Source organism: Narcine bancroftii, chromosome 1 (assembly GCF_036971445.1).
Source record: "Narcine bancroftii isolate sNarBan1 chromosome 1, sNarBan1.hap1, whole genome shotgun sequence".
In the NCBI taxonomy this organism is placed as follows: domain Eukaryota; kingdom Metazoa; phylum Chordata; class Chondrichthyes; order Torpediniformes; family Narcinidae; genus Narcine; species Narcine bancroftii.
The window spans coordinates 389,908,404-389,932,435 of record NC_091469.1 but is presented as its reverse complement, the minus strand read 5'-3'; the positions used below and the strand labels follow the sequence as shown (position 1 = coordinate 389,932,435).

Genomic DNA, 24,032 nt, shown 5'->3' with positions numbered 1-24,032 from the left:
TGTAAACACCTACTGTTTTGTCGGGTTGTGCTTGTACAATTAAATGACAATAAACTTGACTTGACTGTCTCTCAGCCTGGTTGCTCTCCCTTTTACTCCAGTCAAATTTTATTGCCTTAAGTATAACTAAAGATTAACACAAATCTATGACATGTTTAATTCAATTAAAATACTTTAAAATAGTTCAATTAGTTTTCTAGTTTTATTAGAAATTTATCACTCATATTAACCAGATGATGTGGTTGTTACTCAAGAAGTATTTAAATATTAAAACCCTGAGTGCAGAAGTTCCTCGTTACTGTGGGCTGTTGTACTTTATCATTGTGTTGACAGATCAATGGCATTATGATGTGAACTGGGAAAATCTCATAAATTGCAGAAGTCTTTTGTAACATTCAGGAAGGGGCCCCCTTTAGTGATTTTTCCAATTTGAAGTTATGTTGCACTATCCCTCAATTTATACACAGTGCAAATCTGTAGCTAGTTATATTCCAAGTGCCTCCACTATAGTGGTCTAAAAACATCCCTGAGGTGTGACTTGCTTAATCACTGGACTGAGGGTCCAGATAGGAAATCCTTCTGGACTCTAGCTTCCTGTCTGTATATCCTTCCTGAATTTTTCCCAGGTAACGATACCCCATTTACCTCATCTCTTCCTTTGTGGCAAAGGGAGTAAATTAGCATTTGTGGAAAAAAAAAGGGCTTGGTTTGTTGCAAATGTAAAGAGTACCAAATGTTATGTTGTCAATATTTAAATGTTCACTTTGTGAATAAATGAAATCCTCTAACAGACTCTGCGCTGACTATTAACTTTAATCTCTTTCTCTGGTCTTTTCTAGGAGTCTCAGCTGCCAAAGGATAACTCTGCATAAAAATTTGTTCTTTTCCTACATGTTTAACTCAATCTTTACCCTTATCCAACTAATGGCCGTGGCTACTGATAAGGAAGTAGTCTACAAAAACCCTGTAAGTATTACCACAGCATTTATTTGTATGGCAATGTTCATTATGATAGGTCATCACAAAGCACTTCACAGGAATGCTATAAAAGAAAATTTGTTTGAAGAAAATTGAGGGCAGGTCACCAAAAGATTTATTAAAGAGGTAGGTTTCATGAAGAACACTGAGGGCTAGAAAGAGGTGGGTGGACAATTTCGAATTTTAATGCCTTGACAGCTGAAACTGCAGCCTCGAATCAGAAAAGCTCAAGAGGCAGAATTGGAGGAGCTCAGATGCCATGGAGGATAATAAGGCTGGAGAAACTTATTAATGCAAGTCATAATTCAGGCATGGAAGAATTTAAAATTGGAATTCAAAATGTTTGCCAACACAGGTGATAAATTAACAGGACTTGTAGATGGTTCTCTTCAACAGGTAATGCAATCAATTCCTTTGTGGTGAATTGTTGACTCTTAGCAACATTCTAGTTCATAAATTAGCTTTGTTTAGCACTGAAAATTACACCAGCATAAATTTATGGCCCTTTCCTGTAAACATTTTGAATTAAATGAAAACATGTAAATTAACAAATGATCCAGGAGAGTAAGTATACCCAAGACTGCATTAAAATTGTTTTATGTACACCTATAATTGAATAAAGTATTGATAAATTATAAGGTGCAGTTTTATAATGTATTTGCACTCATTTCAATCATAAATTATTTTTCTTATTAACATATTGAAGTTTAAATGGAACAACTTAAAATATAAAAAAAATCTGTTTTTTTTGTTCTAAAAAACATAAGGAAATATTGTTAAAATTTGATATAATTCTGAGTAATTTATGCCATTATGTTGTTCTTTTGCAATAACATTGGGCCATATCTACAGCAATAAAAGAACAAAGGTGATGGATTTATGCCTCACATTCTACAGCCTCAGGATTTCCCAAAGTGCTTTGTTGTCACTTGATATTCATGACTGTAGTATAAGAAACATGGCGCCCAATTTATGCACAGCATGTTCCCAGAGCAACAATAAAAATAAAGCACAAAATTATCTGTTCAGAATAAACATTGGACTTAATTCAGCACATTTCAAGTTAAAGTAAAGGTAAAATATAAAGTAAAAGCCTTGCCTAAAAGATAAGATTAATATATATTCAGCAATCTAGTAAAAGGTATGGTCGTGCAATTAATAGTGAACCTTTAATTTCCATAGAGTTCTTCCATTCCCTTGAGCTCATCACAGTTGGCCCTTCCAATGATTATCAGAATCTGTGGAAAAAGCAAGATTCTAAAATAACTATTCAGTTCTTGTGGTTAAAAGAAAGTGTGTGAGAGAATCTCCCAACACAAAAAAGTGATGTAAAATCCTAATCCAGAAGAAATTTTTTAAGTCTTAAAGAGGAGAATCAGTCTTTAGTATCCTTCCTTATGATAGGTTGTTTCAGTAAAACTTCCTGATTTTGAGCTCAGGGGGGCGTTGTAAATGATTATGATTGAATATAATGATACCATCCTTCCGTTTATGCATGTTGTGGACATTCTCCAACAATTTTATTACTTTCTCTTTGTCCTATTTTCCACTGTTCCAGAAATTAACAACATTTTAAGAAGAGAAAAAAAATTCTGACCAGATATAATTTCCTAAGTGGTCACCCTGATACCAGTATGCACTTTGCTTTCTTTACATTTGCAACATTAATAATTATCAATCAGATATATTTTATGAAAACCTAATAAAATGATATATGATGTAATCATGGAATTATCACTACTTTGCTTTCTTCTTCCTTAATCCCTTTCTTGGATTGTATTTCCATTACTTTTTAATACTTCTCATCTGGTTTGTATTTAGTGACTTGTTTTTCTCTGAAGCAAGAATTCCTATTTTGTGCAGAATTAATCTTAAATTATGTCCTCAATTCCAATCTGTTTCTTCAGCCAAGTATATATTTGTTTTGTTCCTGTCACTAATTTTTTTATTAAACTGATTAATGTATTTGTATTGAATTAAAAGTTTCACAGGCAGAAACTTAAAAACAATACATGAATCCATTCCCTGAAACTAGTGTGTTTAAAAAAATATGGAAGAGAAATAGTAAATGCATTTTTTTTTTTGATAAAGCCATTTTTTTTTCCTTGGCTGACATTTTACCTCCTGGAATAGGAAGAAGAATGACAAACTTGAAAGGAATTTATTGAAAATTAGTGCCATTGAAATGGCCTTATTCTGAAACAGACATTCCAAGAAAGCATAGCTTAAGTGAGTTATGTTATAATTTATTATAACCCATCAAAGATTCTGGGCCATTTGCACTATTCAACCACCATTATTGGCAAAATAGATTAAAATTATTTAGAAAAGCCTTAGCCTCATGGAAAACAGCAGCATTTATATGTTGGATTTATGAGTTTCCTGGTGGCTTGCAGCTACACCAAAGAAGATTGGCAGCTCCAGTTTTGTCACTGAGACAGAAGAACTTGGAGCAGAATGATCTAAGAGGGAAATTAAAGCAAACCTGAAACCAACATTGAGGCCACCAACCTCATGGACTCCTGGTGCTGCTGACAACCAATTATTCACTTCACCTGAACTGGATTGTCTCCTCTCCTTGATGTTAATCATTGTTTTCTGCAATTGTGACATTTTTATAAAGGCTTAAACAAGGAACTCAATTCCCCTATGGGAAATACATTCGGGTATCAAGGTCAATTAGTTTCCTCCCTGAAAGAGAAGCCTTAGAAAATGTACTGTTCTATCATGTATCATAACAATAAGTCAAATGTCTTTATGAATGGAACAATATTCAATCATATAGTTAAACTTACCCATGTAAAATATGGAATCAGCCTACTATTGTGTGAAATACAAGGAGTTACATATGAAGGAAAGAACATGTGTTTTTCTAACATACTTCAGCCACATCAGATTAGTGGACTACATATGGCCTACACCTTGACATTGAATATGGAGTTTTGCAGCACACCAGAAACCATCCAAATAAGAGATGGATCTCCTAGTCCCAGCCTAATATAAAACTCTGGTACTATTGGGGTACCTTCAGAAAAGTCTGATGGCTGAGTCAGTGTGCATCTGTTAAATTGGAGTTCATTTACACCTGGAATGTCATTTCCTTGTCCATAGTTTGAAGCAGTTTTCATATGGAATGTTTCAAATTGCCCACATCGCCATTATTCATTCTTGGTGAGGCATTTTGCTTTTTGGTAATCTATTTCTCTATTGTCCAGTAAGGAATTTAGAGCATGTCTGTGCCACCAATTACAGTGAGAATTTAATTCTGTCACCAGTTTTCACACTGTACTGCCTGACAAGTAAAGGACACTATAGCCTTAAATACGTGTACCTCTGACTCCTTCAATATCATCTAAGGTGACATCAATAGCTTCAGTCAGTTAATGAAATAATGACAAACAAAACCTTACCTTTGGAGACAGACACACAGGAAAAGAGAGCACTGGGATGTCTGGATTCCTTCTACACATATTCAGAGGTGGTGAGTATTTGTGTCCTCATTAGAGACCACCAAAGGCTCCAGCCAGGCTTTAATATTTGATATTATAGAAGCCATCAGATGTGTTTTAGAAGAAGTCAAGGAAATAAACGCTTAAAGCCATAGTGGCTTTATGATGCCAGGTCCTGCAGCTCACATTCTAGAATTGGAGATCAATTCTCATTATTACAGGAGACATGCTAAGTTCTGATATGATGAGAGTCACTCAGGATCAGGTCAAATTCTGACTTGCAACAACAGACTGCTAAAGTATCCTTCGGGTCAACCTGGAGTTGGTCATTCCAAAATCGAGCAATATGAGGCAGATTTTCAGAGGAATACATTGAGCAAGAAGAGATGGAAAAGAGAAGAAGCTGGACTCAAGGATGCAGAGGGGAAACTTGGCCCAGCAGTGCTACCAGCTATTCGAACATAAGAGGGCAACTCATGGATGAGGTTCTGAATCATGCCCTCCTTACCCATGTGCACAAATGTTCCCTCCTTCTCTTTAACCCAGCCCTGATCCCTGCCTGTTTAGTACCCTGAAAGAACTCTAAGGTTCTGATGAAGATCATACAATGGATATGTGGACAACCTCAAGGGACTCAAGCTCTTGCACATTGCTGGAAACCTGCTTTGGTTATTTTCTGCTGGCTGGGCTGCTGCAATCCTGAGCAAGCCAATGTGAGCCTCTCCTCGTAGAGCTAATGTGACTCAGGATTAAGCTACATTGCTGGACACAAAATCAAAGTGCAGCAATTCCCATTTATACTTTCCTTCAGGCTTCATATGCTAGAGGAGGCACATGACCTGAGAGACATGTGAGCAGCAGTCTGGGCTCTCCTCCAATCTATCACCTGGTGCTGCATCACTATACAATGCCAATCGAGTTGCCCATCTTCTTCACAGTTCATTGAAATCCGGACAATAAAATCGGACCTGGCTTTCTCTGTGTTCTTTGACATTCTGGACATGACCACTAGGAGGAGCACTTCACTGAAGAAGTTCATATGATTTCTTATACTTGGTGGACTCTTGATGATGTCTTCTTCTGTCCCCTGACAATAGGGTTCAGACATGAGCTCCCCATGTGATAAGCCGATTTCCAGACCATCTTACCTTGCTGCCCTTAATTCTGCATACTGTAGTTGTATCCATTTCTATAGAAGGTGTCGCAAGCCTACTCTCTAAGCATCGTGAAGAGCTGGTCTCTGAGCTGATCATTTATGAAATTCAGAAATCAAATTGGAATGGAGATGGTGTGGGGCAAAAGAGTTTCTAGATGCTTCTCAAAGTTGCACCAGGTCATTGTGCATCATCCACAAGGATACAAATGAGGAAAATTAAGAATGAAGCAACTGTTTAAAAAAAGTCTCAGAAAGATTTCTTTGGTCTCGCAAGACACCACTCTCCTTTTTGCATTTTCTGTCTTTGATGTCCATCATGCTTTCTTCCAGTTGAGTGAAATGTGGTTTTTATCTTGGGCTATCTGTTCCCTATATTTATGTACAGATTTGGCCTGAAAGAAAGGAATGGTGTCAACCAAGACCGTGTAATTTGCTTGCATTCAGTCCAGAGCCTTCAAAACCTTTCTGAACTATGTATCTGTCCAAATATTTTTTAAACCTTACAGTTGTACTCACCTCTGGCATCTCATTTTGCATACTCACCAGACTCACCAGTCCCTTTTAAATCTTTTCCATCACACCTTAAATCTATGCCTTTAATTTTAGTCTCCCCTACCCTGAGACAACCACTATGACTATTTAACTCATCTCTGCCCCTTGACATTTTATAAATGTTTATAATACTCACCCCTCAGCCTCCAAAGCTACAAGGAGGAAAGCATAGGCCAATACAGCCCCTTTTTATATTTCAAGACCACTCATCCTGGTAACATTCTAATGAATATTTTCTTCACCCTTTCCTATAGGTGAGCAAAACTACACACGATATAGCAAGTGCAGTCTCTTCAATGTCTTGTACAGTTTTAATATGATATCCTGGTTCCTGTACTTGATGCCCTGGCCAATGAATGAAAGAAGTGTGCAGCAACAATTGATGGAGAGGATTGGGTTGTGTGAGAATGAATGGATTAATATTTCAGAGATTCAAGGGTAAAGAATAAACAGTGAGAACTGAGATAAATAGCGTATCTTGTAAGGTTGTTGAAACTTTTTCTTCCTTGCAGTCATGTCCTAGGATTTTACTTCAACTACCATTACTTAGCACCCTTTCTTAGGAAACGGCTAGCTATAATCAGAGAAATTGAGAATCCTTGCAATCTATCTGGCATCAGATAGCTTGTGGAGAATTGAACCTCACCTTTGAGAGATGCAAGGTTCTTTTAAATGGCATCAGTGCACTATTAATAGTGGTTGGACAAGTTGGCAATGAACAGAGTATGAATTCTGGCAGGTTTCTGATTTTATTTAATGAATTGGAGGGCCAACTTGATGATCTTAGTTTTACTAACGTAATGCAGCTTGTGCTCTTGTGTACAAAGCCCACCACTGTTGGTCCAAAAATGCTATAAATCATGCACTAATAAGTAATTCTTTGCTCCTAAATGATCTGTTCCCTTTCAGAACAGAAGTAACAGCATTCTCTGAGCCAAAGGTGGTGTTGTTTCAGCAAAATACCTTAAGATGAAGCTTTGAATATAGAACAGAATAGCACAGTAACAGATCCTATGCATCACCATGTCTGTTCTTATCATAATGCCAATCCAAATTTATTCCGGTCTGTTTCCTGCTTCTTCATGTTTCTGTCTAAATGCCTCAAACATCTGCTTCCACCTCTTCCCCTTGCAACATATCCAAGAGAGCTCCTGTGAAAAATACATTGGCTCTTATAATTGTATAAACTTCCATCAAGATGCCGTTCAGCTTCTCCCTTTCTGTGCAATATCCTGGTGAACCCCTACTGCATTCTCTCCAATGCCTCCACATCCTCCCTGTTGTGTGGTGATGCAATACTCCTAATAAACAAACCAAAGATTTATGCAACTGCAATATGACTTCCTAACTTTTATACTCCATGCCTGAACCCATGAAGGCAAGTCATCCATACACCTTCCGATCCACTTGTGCTGCTACTCTCATGGAGTGATGGACCCACATCCAAAGATCCCTCTGTACATCAATGCTCCTGAGGCTTGCCATATACCTTCCTCTTGAATTTTACATTTAGATGTATAGCACAGAATAATAGGCCCTTCTGGCCCATGAGTCCCTGTTCACCAAATACACCAATTACCAACAAACACCGTACTTTTAGAAGAGTGGGAGGAAACCGGAGCACCCGTGGGAAACCCATGCAGACACAGGGAGAACAGGCATACTCCTTACAGATAGTGCCAGATTCAAACCCAGGTCGCGGGCGCTGTATTAACGATGCTTTAACTTCTACACTAACCGTGCTGTCCATGCGATAAATCTCACAAAATGCACCATCGCGCACTTTTCAGGATTAAACCCCTCTGGCAATTTTGCCATCAAGATTTGTAACTGATTTATATTCTTTGATGAACATTTTTACTATTCACAACTTCTTGGCATCTGCGAACTTATTAATTATTTGGCCAACATTGGTCCACTTGCATTGTTCAATGTTTAAATTGCTTTAAAATTAACTGAAAAGATGGTGCAATGACACAGCTTGTAGAGCCACTTATGCTTTTTACCCAGCCATTTGATTCCGCAAAATTATTCACTTTCTTCGGGAATGCATGATCTGCAAAAAGCATGGAACCAGAACGGGGGGCGGGTGGGGGGGCATTCCAGCCAGTTCTGTTTTTTTTTTACCTAGACCCCTTGTAATTTTCCCAGAACACTTGCAGTGTAAACTGCACTGCAGGCATTCCAGGACCAACTCAGCTAATGAATATGACATCACAGTCGACATCAACACAGCCCCGCTTCTTTAGATACTACCATTAGGTAAACCCTTACGTTGATGCGTTTAATTGCATTTTATGTAAAATTAATATATGCGAATTTACAAGTGGACACGCATTTCGTTTGCTGGGACTGAATGTCTCGGATGCCACCTCTCATCTCCTGGTCAAGGGGTTATATTGAAACTGATTAACAGTTTAATAGGCATCTATTTGGGACATCAGACAGGTGAGGGTCAGAACCAGTGTTGGGCAAAGAGGAAGGCAAGGTATGTCCCAATCAAGGAGACATTTCGCTAAACCATGATGATGTACAAAGAAAGGAAATGTAAAGTATGCAATCCTCAAATGAGCAGAGCATCTGAACACATCGCCAATGACACTGGTTGGCGAGGGATCTGAACCTCATCCATCTTCCTTACTTCATTGGCATTCAAAATACTGCTTACATGTCTAAAGCCACCTGCTTCTCTCCACGTTGCCCACACCTCTAAGAAGTCAGCGTCCCAACTGACAGCACTGCCTCAGAATTCATGACTGCAATTGGCTGAAGTTTCTCTCTGAGGAATATTTATTTAGTAATTCTTTGACAAAATAAACCCTAAGTGCTGGTAAATGGGGACAGTTCCTCAAAAAAGGGGACAGTTCCTCAAAGAATCTCACAGCACTCGATGAAACAACCACGCTCGAGTGTGACATTCGATGGACAGAATTTTGTTTCACTATTATCAGTCTTGCCAATATCATGAAAAATATCCTGACTTCAGACCCTCCCTGGTAACGCAACCTTGGTGTTTATTACCCATTACTTTGCAAGAAGAGAGCATTTACTCCTAGCACTTCTATTGTTTCAGTATACACAAATAAAAAGACTGATGGAGGGGGTGAGAGAAAAAGGCAGGGTGTAATAAAAAGATCAGTTAAAGTAAAATAGAAGGAAACAAGGAAAGGAAAGGTTTGCAATGTGGAGTGAGACACGGAAAAGAGTAACTGAAAGGACGTCCACTGGATTAATATCTCTCAGAAGAGCTGGAATGGAGAAGGCTGAGGAGAAGGAGGGGGCGAGTGCAGTGGCGCTGCATGTCCCACGTAGGTTATACATCACAGTCGACGTCGACGGAGTGACATTGCATGTCCCACCTCTACGTACTGCATTGCTAGTATATTGTATAAAATGGTTTACTGAAACAGAGATTTGTAGGTTTTGGTCATTCCAGTATGAACAACCAATGCCGGCATATTGGAAGCTATTCATAGAGGAAAAAATCCTGTGAATATTGTATAAAAATCATAACAGGCTCACAACTTCAGTCATCCAGATTTAATCCTAACCTCAGAAGCAGTCTGTGTGGAGTTTGCATGTTCACCTTGTGACTGTTAGGTTTGCTCCAAAAACTTCAGTTTCATCCCACATCTCAAAGATGCAAATAATATTCAGTTAGTAGGCCAATGTAAATTACCCCAGCATGTAAGTCAATGATAGAATGGAGGGGAAGGGGGTGATAGTGTTGTCAAGAGGTGTGAGTTCAAAGGGATGTGGAAAGAGAGAAGCATAGGTGATTGGGGTAGGATTACCATGGGAGAGATGCCTGAAGGTCCATGTGGAAATGGTGGGCCAACGTGTCTTGTTCAATGCTTTCTATTTCTGTGATTATGTGAAATGTAGGTTAATCACAATCTTTAATTAATGCACCAACATCCCCTCATTCTCTATTTTCACAATAGTGTTTTCAAATCATTTGATCAGTTTGTTTTATGGTAGAAAACTGAGAAAACCAATGGTCCAATTAATACCATTTGTCACAGTACCATCTGTGAAGTCTAGACTTCCCACCCTGATGGTGCTGCCGACTTCAATTACGTCAACCTGAAAATGGTTTTACCATGGTTTCAACAGCATGAATTTTCCCACCAGAGAAAAGATCACCCTGGATCGAGTGTACACCAACTTCTCTGATATGGACAAGGCTGCACCTCGCCCCCCACCTTGGTTTCTCAGATCACATATTTGACTTGCTAACACTGCCAACTCTTTTCACAGACAGTGAAAATGTTGAATGACCAAAGGAACTGCTCACACTAACCATCCAAGACTCTCATATTCATAAAACAATATTTATTTATTTGTATAGATGAATACTTTTCCTGCATATGTATTGTTTGTCTGCATGTGTGTTTATGTCTGTCTATATGTATGCATGTTTTACACTGATGACCCCAGAACCCTGTTTCATTGGGTTGTACTTATACAATCAAATGACAATAAACTTGACTTGTCTTGACTTTGCTTAATGCTGAAAGCTGAAGGGAGATGGCTAAAGTTTGAAAACCACTGTTTTAATCATACCCAATTGACTTGTGCACACGGTTTCATAACTCCAAAGGAAATGGGTGAATGATAATTTTTCTCAAGCAAAATATTTCAGTAACAATTGGGTTGAGAGCAGTGATTCTCAACCTTCCCTTCCCACTCACATACCACCTTAAGCAATCCCTTACTAATCAAAGAGCACTGATGGCACAGGGATTACTTAAAGTGGTATGTGAGTGGAAAGAAAAAGGTTGAGAGCCATTGTTGTAGTGCCAACACAGAACCAACAATTCTTTCTCGATTGTAGAATAGTTCTTTTGATGCTCATTGAACCTCTTTGAGAAGTATGCCGCAGGGTGGTCAACCTCATCATCTTCCTTCTTCTGCACAGCCTTGTCGCTGGCATCCACAGTTAGAGAAAAAAGCCTCTCTAAGACCGGGGATTTGTTGGTGGCATAAAATTTTAATTTTATGAATGTGTCTTGGCAACCCTCTGACCAAATTAATTTTTCACCTTTCCTAAGTAATTTAGTGAGAAGAAGTGGGATATCTGTGAATATTTTAGAAAATTTTCAGTAATAGTCAATCATTCCTAAAATTTATTATAGGGCTCTTCCTATTAGTTGGAGCAGAGAACTTCAAAATAGTTGCTACTTTTGCCTCCACCAATGCTAATTGGCCCTGTCCTACAATATAACCTAGGTACATGACAGTCACATGCCCAGCTCGCTTTTGGTCATCTTAACAGTGATATTTGCTTCAGACAGATGAGTAAATAATTCTTTCAATTCTGCAATATGCCTTTTCCAGGTGTGAGTTCCTACAACCAAATCATCCTGGTAAGCACCCGTATACCTCAATGCCTGAATCACCGAATCCATCATTCTCTGAAAAGTCTCTGGAGCATTTTTCATCCTGAAGGTTATCACATTATACTCATACAGCCCAGATGGGGTTACAAATGCCAAAACCTCCCTTCCTCTTTCTGTTAATGGTACACACCTATACCCCTTTAACAAATCCATCTTAGTCACAAATTTAGCTCCTCCCAATTTGTCAATACAGGAATCTATTCTAGGAATCGGATAGGCATCTGTTCTCATCAGAGTGTTAACCTTTCTATAGTCTGTACAAAATCTAACCATGACATCTGCCTTAGGTACCAACACACATGGTGAACTCCAATCTGAGTTGACTTCCGGATTATTCCATTCTTTAACATATAGTCATGTTCCTGATTCATTAACATACTATTTTCCAGGTTCATCCAATGGGGATGCTGCTTAATAGGCCTAACATCACCTATGTCCACATCATGGCACGCTATAGAAGTTCAGTGGGGTACATCTTGAATTTTAGAAGTAATTGTTTCATTTCTTCCCTTTCTAAAATTTCTGGATGAGCCAATTTTGTTTCCAGGTCCTGCAAAACTATAGAATTCTCCAACCTCAGACTAATCATTTTCTGTGTCCCATGATCATCTTTGAAACTAGGTCTATCTGTTCCTTCCTGGTTAATCACCATCACCTCTGGTGAGGTTTTTATCTCATTAGGAGGCACCGGCTCGAAATATGGCTTGATCATAGTTACATGGCAGACTTGACTCTCCTGTCTGTGGTCAGGTGTTTTAATTACTTCTGTAACATCATTAATTTTAGACTGAACCTCATATGGTCCAGAAACCCTACCTATAAGTAGATTCGATATGTAGGGAACAGTACTAATGCCCTGTCACCAGGTTTGAAACTCCTCACTTTTACCTGACATTCATACCAGATTTCCATTATCTGCTGAGTGGCTTTCCATTTCACAAGCTTTCTGTAATCGTTCTTTCAATTTAGAGACATAATCCAATAATTTCAAATCTATATCCTGATTAATCCATTGTTCCTTCTGCAATATTAGTAAATACTGATTCCCAGCCTTTTTTTGAGGCAATGGGCCCACACAGTCCACAATTACCTTGGAAAATGATATACTATAAGCAAGGATCGGCTGGAAGGGCACCACTGGGGGACCCTGGTTGGGTTTACCAACCATCTGACTGACTGAGTTACAGGGAAAGGTTATGCAGACTGGGGCTTTTTTCTCTGGAGCGTAGAAGATTGAGAGGGGACTTGATAGAGGTGTTTAAGATTTTAAAAGGGACAGACAGAGTAAATGTGGATAGGCTTTTTCAATTAAGAAAGGGGGAGATTCAAACTAGAGGACATGGTTTAAGATTGAAGGGGGAAAATTATAAGGGGAACATGAGGGGAAATTTCTTTACGCAGAGGGTGGTGGGGATGTGGAATGAGCTTCCGGCAGACGTGGTCGAGGCGGGATCATTGGTTACATTTAAGGAAAGACTGGATCGTTGCATGGATAGGAGGGGACTAGAGGGGTATGGACCGGGTGCTGGTCAGTGGGACTAGGAGGGTGGGGATTTGCTACGGCATGGACTAGTAGGGCCGAACTGGCCTGTTCTGTGCTGTAAGTGGTTATATGGTTATATGTGACAGATCCTACAAAACATCCAAAATCCTTTTGTACAGTTGGCCAATAAAATTGGTTGTTGATCTTATTTACAGGGTTATTCACCCCAAGGTAACCTCTAAAAGGGGTGCTATGAGCCAAAGTCATGATTTCGTTTCTGTAGGCTCAAGGAACCAAAACTTGCTGCACCACTGCCCAGTCTTCACTGGCAGGAATATCAGGTGTTCTCCATTTTCTCATTACCACTCCATCCCTAACATAATATCTTACCAGCACCTTCTTTAGTTCTTCCTTGGAGAGGGCCTTATCCCTTACCTCCACGAGTTCTGGATCAACTCCTGTCTCGACAATGACAACTTGGGACCCTTCAATAGAAGTAAGAGTAACTGAGAGACCAAAGAGTTTAGAACTGGAAGCAGAGGAGAGAATTAGGGTATATGAGTTAGAAAAACTGAGAATGGAGAAGGAAAGGTGAGAAGCAATGCCACAAGCCCCAACTTCAGATCTTGGTAGAGGGTTTATAGCTAGCAGAGAAATTAGGCTAGTTCCACCATTTGATGAAACCAGAATAAACAAGTATTTCCAGCATTTTGAAAAGGTAGCTATGAATTTGAAGTGGCCAAAAACTTAGTGGTCCTTTATGCTGCAGAGTGTGATTAGGGGAAAAGCCCAACAGGCCCTACTGGAACCAGGGACCAGAACTGGAATTGGCTAAAGACGATTTCTCGGTCTTAACTAGGTCAATTCTACTCAAACCCTGTTCTGAACCACTACTGATTGAGTACATTCTGTTCCACAGCCTTATCTGAGCTCACCATGTTTTTAAGACATCGCCCTGGTTATCGCATAGGTGGGGTAAATATCCAAGTCCTCCTCAGACACCTCACTGACTGGCTTAGCTAGCAATTGTACTGCAGAAACAACCTTACCTTCTGCCAAGTCATTACCTGGTATCAGTGAAACTCTGTCCACTGTCAAGTTTGTCCTAACTCCTATGATAACCGATCCGTTGACTAAGTCTAATCTTACCACTATTCAGTGTAAAGGAATAGGTTCAATATCACTCCCAATACCTTGAATTAAGTTTATCTCATCTGTGTCAGTTTCTTCATCAAAATCTAAGATGCTATCTAATGTGAGTGACTGAGCCACCACTGTATCCCTCAAGATTTTTACTTGCACTGAGTTTGACCGTTCTCTGACTGACACTGAAGTTTCTGTCACAAAAGGTTTAAATATTTCCTTAACTGCATCAATAAGTTTGGATCCTTGCTGGTTGTTAAATTTTCTTTCACTTTGAATGCAAGCATTTGGCGTACATCCTTATCCTTCTTTCTCTTCGACACAGGACAACTGGTGATCACATGATCAGTCTTTTTGCAGTAGTAACAAAGAGGACCCAAATGCATTTCTCTTATTGCCTTCCCTTCATCTTTGGGACTATTACCACTCTCAAGCTTACTTGCTATCTTACTTTGACCTTTGTGGAAAGTTTTACTTGACATTCACCTAAACTTATGGGTTAAGGCATACTCATAAAAACATAGAAGATAGGAGCAGTAGTAGGTCATTCAACAAGATCATGGCTGATCTTAAAGTTCAGTAATCCGTCCCCGCCTTCTCTCCGTAACCTTTAATACCCTTATTCTGAAGAAATAGATCTAATTCCCTCTTAAATATATTTAATGAACCTGCCTCTACTGCCCTCGGTGGCAATGAATTCCACAGATTCATCACCCTCTGGATCAAGAAATTCCTCCTCATCTCGGTCCTAAATGGTTTGCCTATTGGCCCCGGGTTCTGGATTTTCCCATCATTGGAAACATCCCATCTACATCCATTCTGTCCAGTCCTGCCAGAATTTTATATTTCTCTATGAGATCCCCTCTCAATCTTCTAAACTCCAGCGAGTATAATCCCAATTTGCACAATCTTTCCTCATAAGTCATTCCTGCCATTTCAGGTATCAGCCTGGTGAATCGCCTCTGCACTCCCTCCATTGCAAGAACATCCTTCCTTAGATAAGGTGACCAAAACTGCACACAATACTCCAGGTGGGTCTCACCAAGGCCCTGTACAGCTGCAGTAAGGTATCCTTGTTCCTATACTCAAACCCTCTTGATATGAAGGTCAACATACCATTTGCCTTTTTAACCGCCTGCTGTACCTGCATGCTCGCCTTCAGAGACTGGTGTACAAGTACGCCTAGGTCTCTCTGCACTTCCCCATCTCTTAATCTATTGCCATTCAAATAGTAATCTGCCCTCCGGTTTGTATTACCAAAGTGGATAACCTTACATTTATCCACATTGTAGTGCATTTGCCATGTATCTGCCCAGTCCTTCAATTTATCCAAATCACACTGGAGCTTCCTGACCCCCTCTTCCATGCACACAACCCCTCCTAGCTTAGTATCATCTGCAAATTTGGAGATACTACATCCAATCACCTCATCCAGATCATTAATGTAAATTGTGAACAGCTGGGGTCCCAGTACAGATCCCTGTGGCACCCCACTGGTCACCGCCTGCCACTCAGAAAACGAGCCATTTATCCCAACTCTCTGTCTTCTACCTGCCAGCCAGTTCTCAATCCACATCAATACTTTTCCCCCAATCCCATGAGCCTTGATTTTGGAAGCGGGACCTTATCGAAGGCCTTTTGGAAGTCCAGGTACACCACATCCACTGGCTCTCCTCCATCTATTTTACCTGTCACCATTTGTCAAGCACGATTTACCTTTTGTAAATCCATGTTGACTCCGTCCGATCCCTTCTCTGCTAGACATATGCTCTGCTATTACATCCTTAATAATGGATTCCATCATTTTGCCCACTACTGATGTAAGGTTCACTGGCCTATAATTCCCCACTTTTTCTCTACCCTCCTTTTTAAATAGTGGGGTAACATTAACTACTCTCCAATCCATGGGTACTGATCCTGAGTCTATCGAGTTCTGGAAAATAATTCTTAAAGCATCTGCTATCTGAATGGCCACTTCCTTAAGTACCCTAGGAAGTAGATTATCAGGCCCTTGGGATTTATCTGCCTTCAATCCCATCAATTTCCCCAAGACCATGTCCTTAGAGATACTGATTTCTTTCATTTCCTCCCTTGCATTAGTCTCTATGTTTCCCAACATCCTTGGGAGGTTATTTGTATCCTCTCTTGTAAAAACAGAACTAAAGTAAGAATTTAATTGGTCTGCCATTTCCTTATTCCCCATTATATATTCCCCTGATTCTGACTGCAATGGACCTACTCTGGATTTCACCAATCTTTTCCTCTTGACATATTTATAAAAGCTTTTGCAGTCAGTTTTTATATTTGCCGCAAGCTTACTTTCGTAATTTATTTTTGCTCTCTTGATTAATCCCTTTGTCCTCCTTTGGTGCATCTTGAACTGCTCCCAGTCTTCGGTTGTGGTACTTTTTTTGGCCAATTGATATGCTCTCTCTTTGGACCTAATGCTGTCTCTAATTTCCCTTGTTATCCACGGTTGAGTTACCTTTTTTGGTTTATTTTTATGACAAACCAGTATAAACGGTTTTTGCAATTTCTCCATTAGATCTGTGAATGCTTTCCATTGTCAACTCCCCCATAAACACCACCCAATCAATCTTACTCAACTCCCGTCTCATACCATCATAATTCCCTTTATTTAAATTCAGGACCTTAGTTTCGGTTTTAATTTCATCATTCTCCATGTCAAATGAGAATTCGATCATATTGTGATCGCTCCTACCTAAAGGGCCTCGTACGAAAAGATTGTTGATTAGCCCCTTATCATTGCATAATACCCAATCTAAAATGGGTATTAAAGTCTCCCATGATGACAGCTGTTCCCTTATTGCACGCTTTTCTAATTTCTCTTTTAATGCCTTCCCTCACCTCTACACTACTATTTGGAGACCTATATACCACCCCCACTAATGTTTTCCGCCCCTTGCTATTCCTCAGTTCTACCCATATAGATTCCGCATCTTCCGAGTTGATATCCTTTCTGTCAATCGTGTCGGTCCCTTCTCTCACCATCAATACTACCCCACCCCCTTTGCTTTCTTGCCGATCCTTCCTAAATATCGTATACCCCGGGATGTTAAGTTCCCAGGCTTGCCCACCCTGCAGCCATGTTTCTGTAATCCCAATCAAATCATATTTGTTTATCTCAATTTCCACAGCTAATTCATCTACCTTGTTCCAAATGCTTCTTGTGTTAAGATATAAAGCCTCCAGATTTGCTTTTTTCACCCTCCTTGCTCTTTCTGATTTTTTACTTTCGCTGCCTAACCTAACTTTTCCTGTTTTATCTTTTCTGTCCTTTGCCCTATCATACAGGTTCCCACCCCCCTGCCAAATTAGTTTAAACCGCACCCGACGGCTGTCCCAAACCTAGCTGCCAATATATTGACCCCTTTTGGGTTTAGGTGTAACCCATCCTTCTTGTAGAGGTCATGCCTTCCACAAAAGAGATCCCAATGATCCAAGAAGCCAAAACCCTGTCCTTTACACCAGCCCCTCAGCCACACATTCATTTTTCTTAACTTTCCATTTTTGTCCTCAGTTGCACTTGGCACAGGTAGCAAACCAGAGATCACCACCCTGGCTGTCCTATTTCTTAGTTTCTGTCCTAGCTCTCTGTAATCCTTTTTCAGTTCTTCCTCCTTTTTATTTATGTCATTGGTACCCACATGTACCAGGACATCAGGCTGTTCGCCTTCCCCTTTTAGAATACCCTGGACCCGATTTGAGATATCCTGCACCCTTGCACCAGGGAGGCAGCACACCATGCGGGCATACCTATCTGGCTCACAGAATCTCCTGTCTGTATTTCTGACAATGGAGTCCCCAATGACCACTGCATTCCTCTTTTCCTTTTGGTCCACCATGCCAGGCTGCCAGCTTCTGTCAGGTCATCTCCCTCAACAGCATCCAACAAAATATACCTGTTACTGATAATCTGCTGTCTTAGCAGATTCCTATCAAGGTGTTGTCTCTTTCTCATTCAGATAGGCTTTGATGTCATTAGCGACACATTTCTTAATTTATTCCATTATTATTAATTCCCTTAACTGATCATAGTTATTATTTATGTTCCTTGAAGTACACCACCAGTCAAAGCACACACACTTCTTGTGTGTAAAATCAGTATATCATTGGGTTGGGGATTTCCTTAAGTTCCTGAATTTTTGTTGGTAGGCCTCTGGGACTAGTGTATAGGCCTTAAAGATGGTCTCTTTTACCACATCATAATTCACAGCTTGTGCAATTGTAAGGGCAAAGTAGGGCCTGTTGAGCTTTTCCCCTAATCACACTTTGCAGCATAAAGGACCACTAAGTTTTTGGCCACTTCAAATTCATAGCTACCTTTTCAAAATGCTGGAAATACTTGTTTATTCTGGTTTCATCAAATGGTGGAACTAGCCTAATTTCTCTGCTAGCTATAAACCCTCCACCAAGATCTGAAGTTGGGGCTTGTGGCATTACTTCTCACCTTTCCTTCTCCATTCTCAGTTTTTCTAACTCATATAGCCTAATTCTCTCCTCTGCTTCCATTTCTAAACTCTTTGGCCTCTCAGTTACTCCTACTTCTATTTCTAATTTAAGTTCCCATTTCCATATCCAAAATCATGAGTTCAAACTGTATTTGCCCAGAAGTTTGACTCTTGGGAAAATGTTTTAACCCGTCTTCTTCTGCTATGTTATTCTTTGCAATCTTTCTCCCAATCTCCACTTTTTCATTGGTGGTTTTACTGAAACAATTTCTAATTTTTTGGCAATAGTGTTTTCTAGCCCTCCGCAACTCTTCCCGAAAGGCATACTCTGTAAGTTTCTTCACATCCATGGCTGCTACTTTTTCCACACATACACAAGCCTCTATATTAGCTTGCTAGAGGAATTAAACCCATCAACTGAAATTTAATCGATTGCTAAGCACCAAATTCTGTGCCCTTCCTATGGGACATACATAAATAAGCTTCCCAAATTTGGTTAACTATCCCAGACATGAGCCCCCAATTTATGTTACACCTCACTAACAACAATTGAGAGACGCACAAACAGATGGGTTAAGTTTAACACAATATTCATTAACAATTGTCAATAATAGAATAAAGTTAATAAACTTAACACCCAAACATGCCTTTATGGCAACTATATACAAATACAGGTATTTATTGCGTGTATGTGGAAAAAAAATCCAGACCCTTACAGTTGAAGCCCAAAATAAAACTCCAAAAACAAGATCCTCGAGTCAGTCACATCAAGTCAGTTAGTCAAAAGAACAGTCCACAGTATCTGGTCTCCAGGCATTGATTTCTTAGTTTAGTTGCACACAGGTCTTTTAGTTGGACTTGGAGAGAGATGAGCGTTATCACTGCAGACTTACAACTTTGGCAGGGGAACACAAGAGACCTCCTGAGTTTTCTAATGTGGTAATGACCACCTTTAATTTCTTCATAAAGGGAATTTTCACACAATGATCTCCTGGTCATTAACACTAGGTCTGCACTTCTGAAGCGCTTTTTGGTAAGGTTGCCAAGTGACCTTCTGTCACACAAATCTTTTCCTCAAAAAACCCTGTCTTGGGTTGTCAAGTGGTTTCTGCCACAAGAAGTCCTCCTCTAAAAAGGGGTTTGGGAGAACCACAGGTCGACCACACACACACACACACACACACACACACACACACACACACACACACACACACACACACACACGCACACACACACACACACACACACACACACACACACACACACACACACTGGGAGTCAGAGTGTCACAAACTGCTGTGAGGACAACAGTGCTGGCATCAGTGAATGAAGCAACTCAATCTCCTGCCTATTGAAACTGCTGGGTGAGCACCCACACACAGACCGACCACTGTCCCACTAACTTTCATCTAACTGTTTAAAACTCAGCACATTGGGCTGTTCATCTGCCCCAGCATGTCCCTTCAGCTCTCCTGATTGGCAGAGAGGGGTTGACAACAGCGGACGCCCTCTACATGCGTCCACCGACTTCAGCACAGAGTTCTTGCGCTCCTGATAGCTGTTAATTCTCCCAGCAGGTGGCTCTCACATTCCTCACAGCTGAGAATTCCCCCAGGATGTGGCTTGAGCACTTCCCACAGCGCACGCTCCTCTCTCTCCCGCTGTATGTCAAAGTTTAAATTTAAATTTAAATTCAAAATTAAGACTTAAGTTGTTTTAGTATAGCAATAAATAAAATCCTTTGGGAATTTTCACTCTTTTCATTAAAAGTAACCTCCAAAAGATGTTGAATTTAAAACATGTTCAGTGCAACCTGAAATGTAATGGATCATGAATCACACATTGCAGATTTGAACTGAATGTCAAATGCATTTCCAAACTGTAGGTTGCAGATGAATGAGTGTGATGTTTCAGCCAGAAGCCATACAATGTAAGAGTAGGAAGGTCAAACAAACAACGTAAGACAGTAGTATGGTCATTGCTTGAGTCCTAGACCTGGTTCTGGTCACTGAAATTCAGGAGGAATGTGATTGCTTCTGAAAGTACAGAGCAAAAGTAAAAGGACATTGCAAAGATTGTAGAGATTTAGCAAGAGAAAATATTGTATTTTATTGGATAAACATTCTTCAGTTTGGATCAGTGAATGCTGAGGAGTATAATATGAGAGGAAGACTACAATATTATAAATAACTGCTGCTTTATTTCCTGAAAAAAAAATCAAAATTCAGAGGGTAGTCTCAGGGGCTAGACATTGTTTTCACCAAAGGTGATGAAGTCTGAAACTCAATACATGAGAAGATCCCTCCTCACAATTGCAAAGTATCTAAATGCCATTATTTACAAAGCATCTGAAAAGTGGGATTAAGGAGTATAGCTCTTCCTCAGATATCACAGATATAAGAGGCCAAATGGTCTCCTTCTGTTAGTCCATGATGGTCCCACAGAACTGGGCAGTTGGAGTGGAAATTATCAAGCTGCAATCAGTCTTCAACACTTCAACCCAACACATGAAGCCTGTGATCCCGAATATTTGACAAAGGTCAGGAGCAGCGGTTGCTGGATCCAATCCACCACACCTCCTAAATTCTGAGGGCTTGTGCAGTTTGAGTAGTTCATGACTCACTCAAAATGAAAAACTAGATATTTTACTTTTGAACTTTCTTAAATGGCCCATTCTCAGGGCGCTCAGCGGGAGACAAAGGAAACCACTGAGTTGGGAATTCTGCCTTGCCCACTGTAACACCATTGAGTATGCTTGGGACAGGTTTCATGTTAGTGGCTGCCTTGTGGAATACACCACAAGTCCACACAGATTTGGCACTGATGGATTAAAAGATTTTTTTTTAATGTAAAGCAGTGATCTGAATAAGATTGCTATAGTTCATTAACAAATACCAATATATTACTCAATTTAGAGTGCTTCAGATGTTTTTTTTTCTCTCTTAAAATGGCATGTTGTTTCCAGCTGGAGCTACAGTAACAAAGGGTATTTGTTATATTCACCAGTAATGTAGGGACAAGGTGGGCTGAGGTCTAGTAGAGGCATCCAGTTCCTGACAGCTTAGTCGGGGCCTTGATTTGTGGCAGTCCAGAAAGTTATTGGATATTTTCCAGCCCAGTCCAATGGGAGCTTCTGTACTTGGCAGCTGAATGCAAACTTATGAATCTGATGACTTGTTTATTTTTTATCTTTGGTGGTTTTGTGCAGGAATCTGCTTCGCGCTGTCTGTCTAATCATGAGCAAACATCCTTATTTCCTGGTTGTCTCGTTGGGCTGAATTGATGCTTTTGTGGTTGTGGAAGGAGAGAGGGTGGTTGGCGGATTGCTGGGAGGGGTGGCTCATCTGAGTATTTATGTTTCCTGGCAGCAAAATGAGACAATGGAGGAGAAAATGGATCATGTAGATCACTCTGGAGATAACTCTCGAGTTAAATTGTGCCAGATGCAAAATTGAATGAAGAATGTCCATGCACTAGTCACGTTTTCTTGGCATCAGACAGGCACCAAATGATGTCATTATTTGTGTAATGCACAATTCCACACGTACCAATGTAAATTGGAGCAGAAGAGTCTGCTACCATCTGTCGTGGAACAGAATCAGTAGACGAGGAACATATTGTGCTATATTGTGGTTGTTTTCTTCGCATCAAAATTAATTGGCAGAATTGGGAAAATCTGACTGGTATTTTCAAAACTGACTGCAAGCTGCTCAAACATCTTCCACACTAAGTCTACAGAGGGAGCTTCAACACATAATGAGGGCTTTATTTATGTTAGCTGTTGACAAACTCATGCAATGGGTGCCTGAGTGTGATGTCACAGCAGGACTCCATTACTATCGCTGTTGAAATAGCCATAGTTGCTACTCAGGGTGAGGATCTTCAAGTAGGAGGCAATGATGTACTTATCAGTGAATAACCTATTCCCACTGAAGAACCTGGTCGGCTTGCACATAAATCATTAACATTTAATGTGCAAGTTCAGCCAGCAATTAAAAAGTCAAATGGTAACGGTCTTTTTTGCAAGAAGATTGGAGTCCAATTATGTAAAGCCCTGATGAACCTGCATCTGGAATATTGGCTTGTGGTTGAATCTCCCTAGGTAAGTGTAGCGACTTCCTTCCTATTCACTTATTTAGTCACTTGGAGGCTAAGTTAGGAATTTTTCTGTGATGCATTTTCAATCATTTCCAGTACAAGTTCAGTTGTATTTAAATCCTTTATTGTTAACATGCAAAATTTGTAATCTTCTTTTCTGATATTCTATGTAGTAGATTCTTAACAACAAAACATTCATATAAAAGTTAACAAAGCCTAACTAATATTCAAATGATATTTAATGATTCTGAAAGCGCTGCTGAGATGGTCAACAGAAATTGTCAGTCCCTAACTTCCCCTCCTTCTGGTTTACAACTGCTGACACTAGCTGTAGAATCTCATTTTAAGTGTGTGCCTAACTCCTGAGAATGCTCCTTGGTGCAGTGCTTTGTTTCCGGCCTTACCGCCGCACTGCCAAAGCCAAGCCCAGTGCGCATGCATCACCACACACAATGGCACATGGCTACTGGCTGACATGTCAGCCCCAGGCTGATACTGCCACCACCGGGGCAGAACCAACCACGCATGGGCCGCCACCCTCCAGCTCCATAAACAGTGCCAGCCCTCGCACTTATTCCAACAGGAAGAGGCCTACAGACCCTGGAGGTTACCTCTGATGCCTGCAACAGCAACAGGTAAGGACCGAACCTATGGATCTTACAATAGCCCCTAATTATTATGATGAGATGAAATGTCTCTAAAGTTAATAATTACATAACCATAATCCATTATATAACAATTAACTACATAATATTTGAATTTTTTTGAAAACTTTATTTAAAGACAACAATCAACTTACAAAGAAAAATAGAGAATTTTTTTGCATAATATATAAAAAAACCCACCCACCCTCCCACCCCTTCAGCCAGCTCCCTTAAGAGGAACCAAATATAAAAAACAATATAGTAAATATAAAAAATATTTCAAAGTATGTCTAGATTCATTCTAGGAGGCCACATTTGAACAAAAAACAGATAATTATCATGCAAATTACATGTATTTTTTTCCATAAAAATACGTTCTCAATGCATTATGCCAATGTGAAATATTAACCTCCACATTATCTTTCCAGGTACTAGCTACACACTTCCGTGCTACAGATAGCACCAAATATACAAAAAACATTTGAAACATTATGCAGGTCTTCTTTCTTCATTTTTATCACCACCCTGCATGGACAAAATACAAAGCACAAAATCCAACAAAATAAAGTCAGTTTGTGCTCATTATAGTTCCTCCATCTACTGTAGAATCCATCAGTCAAAACATCGACCAGCAAACCTCAAATCTTCCTCAGAC

The 24,032-nt window shown here is 39.9% G+C and overlaps 1 protein-coding gene across 1 annotated transcript in view; it reads left to right on the top strand.

Moving 5' to 3' along the window:
- calcr (calcitonin receptor) overlaps positions 1 to 24,032 on the top strand; it is a 175,226-nt gene that overhangs the window by 90,780 nt on the left and 60,414 nt on the right. Inside the window, exon 6 of the mRNA XM_069929191.1 lies at positions 840 to 966. Coding sequence (XP_069785292.1) covers positions 840 to 966 — 127 coding nt within the window. The remainder of the gene's footprint in view (positions 1 to 839; positions 967 to 24,032) is intronic.